Here is a 10,173-nt window from a genome sequence, read left to right on the forward strand (position 1 = left end):
CCCAGCATAGACGTCTTACATAGTAAAGCAAGGGTCCGAACTAGAGACTTCATGTTAGTAGTTGAACGTCCTGTTACCTTAGTAGGGCCAGCAAACACAATGCATTAAGAGACATGTTATTATATTTCCTTTATATTTAATACAAAGAATGTTCATACCTCTGCTACACCAAGCGAAGATGCCTTCACTGATGTGTCTAAGATTCTTAAATTTTATCTAATCTCAGTTTTTATGAACACATTTTTTTTTTAAACACAAACTATTAGTTGAATTTATAAAGAAGAAAACAAGAATATGTTATTATATTTTATTGCCAATATTTACAGTTTGTTATAGTAAAGAAATGTAATACAAGAACATGTGTGAATTTTAAAATTAATTTGTAACATGGAAGGAAATTTGTAAACAACTTTTTAAAATTTCAACTTCACTAAAAAAAAACAATTAAAACTGATCTCTCATTTATGAATACTCATAATTTGATGATCAGATTTTACAAAATCTTGTACATTAATCAAATCACCAAGCATAAATCTCGAGCAGACTATGCCTGCTTCTGAAATGCTTTTACAAACTCTAACAGCACAAGAACAATGTCAAGTTACAAATGTCAAGTTACAAATGTCAAGTTACAAATGTCAAGTTACAAATGTCAAGTTACAACATGGAGTAATAATTTATGCAGCAGGTTTGTCCAATCTATTGTACACTTTAATTAGACTTCTTCAAAATCTCAATAGTTGTAGCCTATATAAACCTATTTTTTAAAGTTAGCAAGCATATTGCAACAAGCACATTGATAATTATAAGTAAAAAGTTATTAGTTAATGTTCATGTTAATTAATGAATTGAAATAATAGCTGTACATTTTAATTTTTGAGTTTAACTTTAGTTTTGGGCGATAAATATTTTATTTTCATTTGCCTCAATTGTTTTATTTTTGCAATTTGTTTTTTAGCTGAATAAAATATTTAGGACAATGTTAAAATAATGATAAAATAATGATAAATATTTACCAATAAGGCTGAACTGGTAACAAAAATAAAAAGAAAAGTAATCAACAGCTAATTAAATCACAATTTCAGTTTTAAAAAGTGAAAACTATTACTATACTAGGACTATTTGCTTTTAAAAAACTATTGTATTTTAACCTAATTAAAAACCTAAAATGTGTTAAAATGATAGTCAAAATGTTAAAATGTGCAACTTGTCATACAATACAAAATATCCATGGTAAATACTAGTAGTTATTAAATTTTTTACTTAATTTAATTAAATAATTTTAAAGAAATTTAAATTTAGTTAAAAACTTCCTTTTAACAACAAAGTATAAATGTAACAGAATATTTTGTTAACTAAAAAAATATTAACAAAGTAAGGCAATATGTTATGTAATAAAAGAAATTGGTAAAATAAAATACCCATAATTTCAAAATATCTCAATTATTAATAAAAAAAAAAAATCTCTCACTATTATGTCAATGCAATCAATGTTTTTTCACCCAGTGTAAATTCATCAAAATTACATTTCTATTTCTGTATTGTATCTACGGTTTATCTAAATCCTTGTATTAACAGTTATTCATATCTTCTATCTAATCCCCCATTGCACCACATGAAAATCTACAACATATCTACCCAGATAAAAAACTAAAACAACAGATACAAAACAAAATATGTTAATGTACATATACTCCCAGTTCTCAGTACTGTTAATTAATATACAGCAGAAGTATTTAGCATACAAAAATATCGTTACAAGAGCAATCTATTTACAATGTTTTATATCTAACAATTGTAATAATTGGTCCATTATTGCATAATTAAACTTTTCCCCTTTGAAATTAATTTTTAAATTCAATTTTTGAGGAGAAGTTCATCATAGCAGAAAATGACAGTAGAAATTGTGTAACAACATTGTAATGTATAGCAATAGACAATCGATAATAAACTAAATGAATAAAAAGTTATTTTCTAAAGAGTACCAGCTTCTCTTTGAATTAAACAGTGAAATGGTTGAAAGGAAATGGAATGTTAGTAGAATATGAAAATTAAAAACCTAAAATAAATTCAAAATCTTAATTAAAAAAATTGAATTAAAACAATGACTAGATATGATAAATGTTTTAAATGCAACATCCTCTGAAAAAATTTAATTTACTTTATTCAAAACTAAATGCTAGATTTAAAAATAATGAGTGCCTCAATCAAAACTAAATGCTACACATTTTTTTAAAAAGCTGTTATAAAATGTAACAGCTCTTCGTGTGATTAGTATATTTTTTTTACAATTGTGTTAGTAGTTCTATTCCTCCAGGAAAAATGCTATCAACAAAGCTTAAGCTAAAGTAGAAAAAAGTATAGTTTAGCCTTCAGATAAAACATCTGTAGTTTTAGGTGCTATTGATATATGGCAAGAATACAAAGCTGAATATGTACACAAGACAGCTGTTCATTTTTTAAAAGTTAAAGTTTAAGAATATCGTGGTATGCTTTGTTATGTATTTTATTTTGGAAAAAAAAAAATTCTCGATTCAGCTCAGACAAAAGCCAGGCTAAACTAAACTCTTTAAAATTGTGTATGTTTTTCAGTTTTAGCTAAACAGATTATGATAAATAAACCAACACAATAAACCCTAGAGAAAGAATACTGAACACAAAAATTATTTAATGGGTAAAAGACTAGAAAAAGAAATCTAAAAATAAATAACGTCCCTCAAACAAATAACATACGCATTAATTAAACATTCTTTTAAGACGTTTAAAACAACATTGTCAAAATGCCACAGGGTCAATTCAAAAGTAAAATTTAATTACAAAATAAAAAAGTTATGTATTCTCTTTCAACTTTCTATTGATTTAATATAAAGTTATTAATCTTAAAATTCATTAACCTTTTAGAATTTTACTTCAAACAAAATTCCCTAGATCTCTGTTGAACCACATATAAATTCCAAATTCTCCCTTTAGACACTATTAATATTATAACTGGCACATTATTTGCAACCAATTAATTTCTATTCTATATTTGTCAAAATATCTGTCAATAGATTCCAATAGTTTACTATAACTATAATGCTACATTTTATAGGACATAACTAATGAGCAGGGCAAATCATTACCATTAATTATTTGAATACACAGACAAATTAAATTTTAAAAATAAATGCAAATTAAATTGGGAATAGGCCATCAAATAACTAATAACATAGTAGATGGTTATACTCCAACCTTTTGTATTCCAACAAACAAAGGTTATATTTAGAAAACAAATTTAAGCATGAATGTTTTCACTAAAAAAATCTGGCACTCCATGAGCTGTAAGCACAGACTAAAATGCCCATGCCAGTTTGGCTGTTGGTATGATATCTGCTACTGTCAATATTTACACACTTTTTTGTGTAACCATTGGGGTTTAAAGAACTCCACACTTGTTCCGTGGTTGTCCCATCTTTATATGGGAGGCTGAAAAATTCTATTGGGGTTAAAATATTCCACTGGAGGCTCAAAAATTCTACTGGGAAGTTAAAATATTCCACTGAATTGGAGGCTAAAAAATTCAACTACACATTGTCAAAATATCAATGCTGATGTCAATAAATAATTCATCCCATGCATGGTATGGGGAAACAGAACAATACAAGATGTTTGTAGTTTATCAACTTATCAAATTATTTTTAAGGACTTGTTAGTAACTTTTTTCTAAAATTTCTTCCATCAAATAAATCTTACTTTGATTGTTGACTTAACCTATCACAATCTTTCCAAAGTGAAATGACTTTATCAAAAGATTTTAAATGTTTATGTAGGCTAAAAGTTCAAAGTATTTGAAGTATGATGAAGTGAGTAGAACCTCACTAAAGGTGAAAACACATTTCTTACACCAAATTTACATAGCACACTGTTGTAATCAACCAACACAAGGTATGCAAGCGATGAATTTTTAAAATGTTTTTTTTTTAAAACAACATCATATCAACAGGTTTGGTACTTCTTGGTGTCTGGTTGTGTCAAAGAATGTCAGATTTCCCGGACTGCTGAGAGATGCTTCTCTGGTAACCTTTGCCGTTTGGTTTTAAAGAATGGTTTTTGGTTGCCGTGGAGAACTCGTATATCCCAGAGGCTCTCTCACTGAACTCTGACCTCGTGTCAAATTCTTCATCTGTCGAGTGATTCCTCCAACTTAAGTAGCCACCTGAAAAGGTTAGAAATTTTGTTTTAATTTTTTTAGAAATTTCATGTTTAACTGGAATGTAACAATAGTCATCTTTTAAACTGACATTCACCCATGGGCAGATGAGGTAGCGTTCTGTTTTTTGAGTATGACATGTAAACAGGGGCCGAACTACAGTGCCGCCAGACCCCGCAATGCGGGGGGGGGGGGCCCACGCCATTTAGGGGCCCATGGCCGACCATACAAAAAATTGTTATAGTTAAAAAAAATGTTCTTGCATTTTTGACTTAATGTTTGTTTTGTAAAAAAGATTACCGTGGCTGCGGTTGGATTATCTTTATTCTATAGGCACCACCCCACGCTCATTTTTCCTTCGTTTTAATTTTAAACCACTGTGAAAGCCGAGTCCTCTTTCTCCTACAATGAAACTTATCAAAGATAAGCAAACGTTCAAACCACTTCCATGACTTATTTCCCTTTTTTAAATATGGGGGGGGGGCCTAAAAAAAATGTTGCGGGGTGGCCCCTTTTTTCTAGTTCCGCCACTGCATGTAAAGGAATAGTCTGATCAGCACTATGCCCAACTATACTAAACTTGCATTAACTTGAGCCACATAATTGTTAGAGTTGAGTGGACTCAAAGTTCCAAAACTGGGTTAGCAGTCTAGTGCTCTGCTGCCAAGCCACTTTCTCCCCCTCTCCACCATCCCACTTAAATCATATGTAATACAGACATTTATTTGAAAAATCCTAAGATTTCTCTCACAGATATAGAAAAATATACAAATTAAATGTTAATTTTGTTAATTCTCCAAAAGTTAACTCACTTTAACTATTTCTTCAGTTAGTTTTCTAGTTAGAAAATTGTCAGTTCATTATTTTTTTTTATTCCGTTTCTCTTGGCAACCTTACTTAGAGCAAAGTTAGCCTATAATGTTAAGTGACCAACAGACTGACCATTAATCAATTTATTTCTATGCAAAAGCTTAAATCAAAGCTAACCTATAATGTTAAGTAACCAATAGAATGACCATTATTCATTAATTTATTTCTATACTTAAAGCAAAATTAACCCTTCATATTAAGTGACTAAATAGACTGACCATTGTTCATTAATTATTTTCTACACTTAAAGCAAAATTAACCCATCATGTTAAATGACCCACAGATTAAAAAACAACTAAGACAGCCACTGACCTATAGAGATGAAGATAAACAGGAGCCCCCCTGAGCCAGGTAGGGCTGGAGCCCACAACAGCTCATAGATTTGCTCTTCAATCATTGTGACAAAAATTATGACACCTATACCAGCAGAGACACCTGGTGGAAGAGAAGAATGTAAACATTAAACACACACTGTGGCAACATTTTAGTTAGGTATACTGATACTACATAGCTGTTTAAATAATTTAAAAGATGGATTCTCCAATTTAAAAAGATATGATTAAAGATAATGATGTTTAAGTTAACATCTTCAAATAAGATTTAGACTAGTTTAGGTATAATGGTGTTTTAAGTAATATCTTTAAATATAATGGTGATTACGTTAATATATTCATATATAATGTGTTTGTGTTAATATATTAAGATATGTGTTTATGTTAATGTATTTAAATATAATAATGATTATGTAAATGTATTTACATATAATGTATTTTATGTTGAAACGCTCAAAGATGATCTTAATGTTAACATCTTTAAAGTCAACTTGATTGTACTCTCATATGCACTGCATTTTCTAAAGACACCAGACAGACTAGTCAGGTACCCATTAAAGCTGGGTAGGCTCAGAGATGTTATTTAAACAAGCTAGGCACCTGTGTTGACTTAACAGTACAATATGAGGTAGAATTTAAGAAATGGTTTAATTACAGAATGTAAAATGGAAATATATGCCAGGAACCGAATTTAGCTGAGTACATACCTGAGACAGCGGCAAACGTCAGATATGCTGCCTTGACGTGAATCCGCCGCCATGTTGGGCGTAGCACCAGGAGAATGATTTTAACGATGTAGATGATGATGCAGATGAAACCGGTGATGGTTGAAGGGATGATGAACGCTCTCACCACGAACAGTAACGACGGCACCTCGGTGAAATCTGCAAAGGGAAACAACACGATTAAAATAACTTGAAATAAGAAAGCACTAGTTGCCTCCCTCTAAAAGCAATTGTATGCGCAATGTGATTTGAATTCACGTGTTGCATTTGGCAAGTCTTTAAAAAATACGCCACAGTACCTTTAGTTCGTAATGATACAATAATTATTAAAATTGTTTTAAAATAGCGCTATTACTATTCAAATACGGATGGTTATAATTGTAGATAAATAGATAATAGAGTGGTATAATAGCGTGGTACTATTAACCCATCATTATAACACACATTTTTGATAGCCTTCAGATGCTAAAAACACTAACACAAATATAGAAAGAGATAGTTATAACCACTTAATCTGCGTAGCCTAGACTAGGCTAGTCGTACTCTTTTTATCACAACACACACAATAACCCACGGCATACTAATCTCAAGTCTAAACTAAACCAAACACGTTGACGCCTATTGGGCCAACGTTATAATCATATCCAGAGGAGTAGCGACCCTTCCCGGCGCCCGGGGACAAAATTTCGATTTGCAATCACCCCTCAAACTTTCGATTCGCACCCCCCCCCCTTCCTCGAACTTTTGATTTGCGCACCCCCCCCCCCCCCCCCGTCAAACTTTCAATTTGTTTTTGAAACCCATTTTGGCGACCCCCCCCCCCCAAGGTCGGCGCCCGGGGACATATGTCCCCCCACCCCCCTCGCTACGCCTCTGATCATATCTCATGTTGGGCCGTTGCACTCCCGTTTTGGGTGATTCCTCCAAGTTGGGTCCATGACATTCCGAGTGTTTCTGCTTCACAAACAACGGATTTTTGCCAAGTTAGTTTTGGACATGGGGAACTACCTTTAATGTTTGTTATATTCATATTAAGTAGAGTTCATCTGTTTCAGAGACCTCGGTGTATTGAGAGGGCTAGTTTATACCTGTGATTACAGCTGCGTTTATTTGTAATATTTCTAAGGGAGGGGAGGGGGGGGGGAAATCAACGCATGCAATCTTAGTTGAAAGTAGCAAAAATTATTGCATACTTAGTCCCCTGTAGTACGTTCATACCTATTGAATCGCATGCACTTGCAAACACACACATACACACACACAAACACACACATACACACGGACGTTGATGCTAACGCACTGATCAGAATGTAACAAAAAAAAAACTTTAGAAATAATTTCAATAGCCGTCTATCACAAACACTTGATTTAAAAAGAAACAAATTTTAAAAATTTTAAATAAATAAAAAGTCGAAACGGTCTGATGCCAATCAGCCGGTCAGGGCTGGGCTAATGTTTTTATTTCCAGGGATATCCGGTCCGGCTTCCGGTTGAAATGGCTACTATCAAGGTATCAAAGTCGGTAGCGACAGCTAGCGGGCGCTTCCGGTGATTGGAAATAACGTGCGGGTGGTTTCTGTACCGGGGGAGAAGAAATCACACACACACACATCCCCCCACACACTCACATACACACACACTCTCACACACACACATCCCACACACACACTCACACACACATACACACACTCACACACACACACATCCCCACACACCATTTCACACAAACTCGCACACAGACGGAGTGGTCTAATGGTAGAGAGCTGGACTACTAACCCGTAAGTTTCGAGTTCGAATCCGGGTTCAAGTCAGTAGACCGTCCCTGAGTCCACCCAACTCTGATGGGTACCTAACTCACGTTAGGGAAAGTAAAGGCGGCTGTGCATAGTGAACTCTACTTCACTATAGACCGTCAGGTTTGAAAAGGAACTTTCGCACACTGACACTTGGACACATACCTCTATAGAAACATGCTAAATGCTAATTTAAAAAAAAATGCACTTGAAAAACATGGGGGCTTTCAATGTAAAAAAAAACATAAACGTGTTCTATGGTCATTTCAAAGGTGATCGCTTTGAAGTTGAGGTGACATGGGTTAGGGGTTAAAATCAGATATTATGTGACTTTTTTTTTTTAAAGACCCATCAGCCATCGAAAATTGTGCGAAATCAAGAAAAATCGTAAAAAGATATTTATTAAACCGGTATTAGCCAATAACAGAAACGAAAAATTATTTTAAAAAATGGTCCAATATTCATCCCATTCAGCCCCCCCCCCCCCCCCACACACACACACAAGTGAAACGCGAAATTGTCGTCTAATCTCATGGCCCACAGTAACAAAGCTAAAGTCAGCGATTCTATCCTAGCTTCGATCCCGATCATTTTCGGCTCACCTCGAAAATTATATCGGCTCGTGACGTCATCAACTCATTGACAGGTAAGGACGGCAGTTAAGGCTGGGGGGGGGGGGGGGGGTAGTGCGGGATAAGGGGATTCTGAAAGAAGTGAGTTTAATATTGTGTTTATGATGAATTTTTTTTGGTATCGAATTGATAGGTACCATTAGCTGAATATAATTTATGTAGCGTATTAATATTTAAAAGGGGGTGGGAGAAACAAGACCTCAATAAAAACACTTTTAAAATATAGCTGAATAAACTAAACAATAACAATAATGAGCCTAGTGGTTGTTGTTGTAATGGCTCTTTCGTCAATCAATTTTTGTTTTACATAAAAGGAAGTAGTGTACATGCAGTCTCTAAGTTTTAATAGATAATGTTTAAGTCACATGCAGTAGCAAAACTCGGGCCAATAATTGGGAGTTTTCCCACACACAAAAATTATAATAATAAATAAAAAACGGTAAATTATAGCCTTTTATTTTACTTTTTAAAAAATCTAGACGTGTCTATTAATGTTCAACTAATAATGATATATATTGTTTATGTTAATGAGACTTTTTCTTCTTCTTCGTCGTTCTTAATTTTTAGTGTTGGAGGGGATCGAGCCATATCTGCCAGAGTGTTTGAACTCGAGACTTTTTCGAATTTATCAACCATTAGCTTTTTGTCTTATGAGACGAATATGCTAGGCAGACTTCACATAAACAGTCAGGCATCTTGAGTATAAAAGAGATGTATAGATGGCCAACGTCCCTATGTTGCATTTTTAATCAGGACATAAACGCGAACGTATAGGGAGAACGTAAAAACAACGTCTCAAGTGCCATACTAGCGTCGTGTTAAAATATTGACAACTTTTATTGCCACGGCGATAGAACGATAACCGGTTTAAAAAAACAAATTTGCACAACAATGACGTCAATTTGATCAGCAATCAGATGAGTGTCACAATTTCATACGTTATTGAACAACGGAATACGAAACTATGCTGCTGGCATTATTTGTTAGAAACTTTTTATTTTATTTTACGTCTTTTGTTTTAACGATTGTGTAAATAAAATCGTTCAAACCAAATCGATAAATCAATTAAGTGAAACGGTTGAAATACGAGCGTCAGTCATCTCAGTTTAAAAAAAATAAATATTTAAAACAGTTTCGGTTCTACTAGGCAGACGGAAAGTAATTTCCACCACCGTCACACAGAAGAGCTCTTTTTCAAGGGAGGCCACTTGGGCACGACATCTGACGAAGGGGGTCGAAAAATAGGAAGGAACTGTGAGATTTCATCGAGGGGGGTCAACTAACGAGTCGTAGTACCCCTGGATCACGTGTGGTAGAATAGCTACAACCTAGATATGTTTTTATTTTCTAGTCATTTTGGATAACTTGGGTCAAAGTTCAAACTCCCAACTGTGTTCTTACCGCCTAATAAAACATCTATATATATAATTCTCTTCTGGTAGACGCTAAAAAACAAGCTGTAAGCGCGCCTTGCAGTCCCCCCTCTTCTTCACTAGGCATAAATCAACCTCCCCCACCCCCTCATGGTCTGGTGAGCTGTGGTTCACGCTAAATGTTTACAATCATAGAGCCGGGTTTAGTGACTCCTATTAGGGGCAGATAATTTAGTTTGAAACTGTTTTAAACTTAGGG

The 10,173-nt window shown here is 33.9% G+C and overlaps 1 protein-coding gene across 1 annotated transcript; it reads right to left on the bottom strand.

Moving 5' to 3' along the window:
• Nucleotides 1-293: 293 nt before the first annotated feature.
• LOC131932977 (uncharacterized) lies at nucleotides 294-6,275 on the bottom strand (the record flags this gene model as incomplete). The annotated part of the gene is made up of 3 exons (XM_059289858.1): nucleotides 294-4,195; nucleotides 5,372-5,494; nucleotides 6,099-6,275. Coding segments are annotated over 3 exons (485 nt in total), but the record flags the coding sequence as incomplete, so codon positions are not given.
• Between the last annotated feature and the right edge of the window lie 3,898 nt (nucleotides 6,276-10,173).

This window comes from Physella acuta, unplaced genomic scaffold, assembly GCF_028476545.2.
Source record: "Physella acuta isolate Inbredline_101_S28 unplaced genomic scaffold, ASM2847654v3 ptg002333l, whole genome shotgun sequence".
Classification (NCBI taxonomy): domain Eukaryota; kingdom Metazoa; phylum Mollusca; class Gastropoda; family Physidae; genus Physella; species Physella acuta.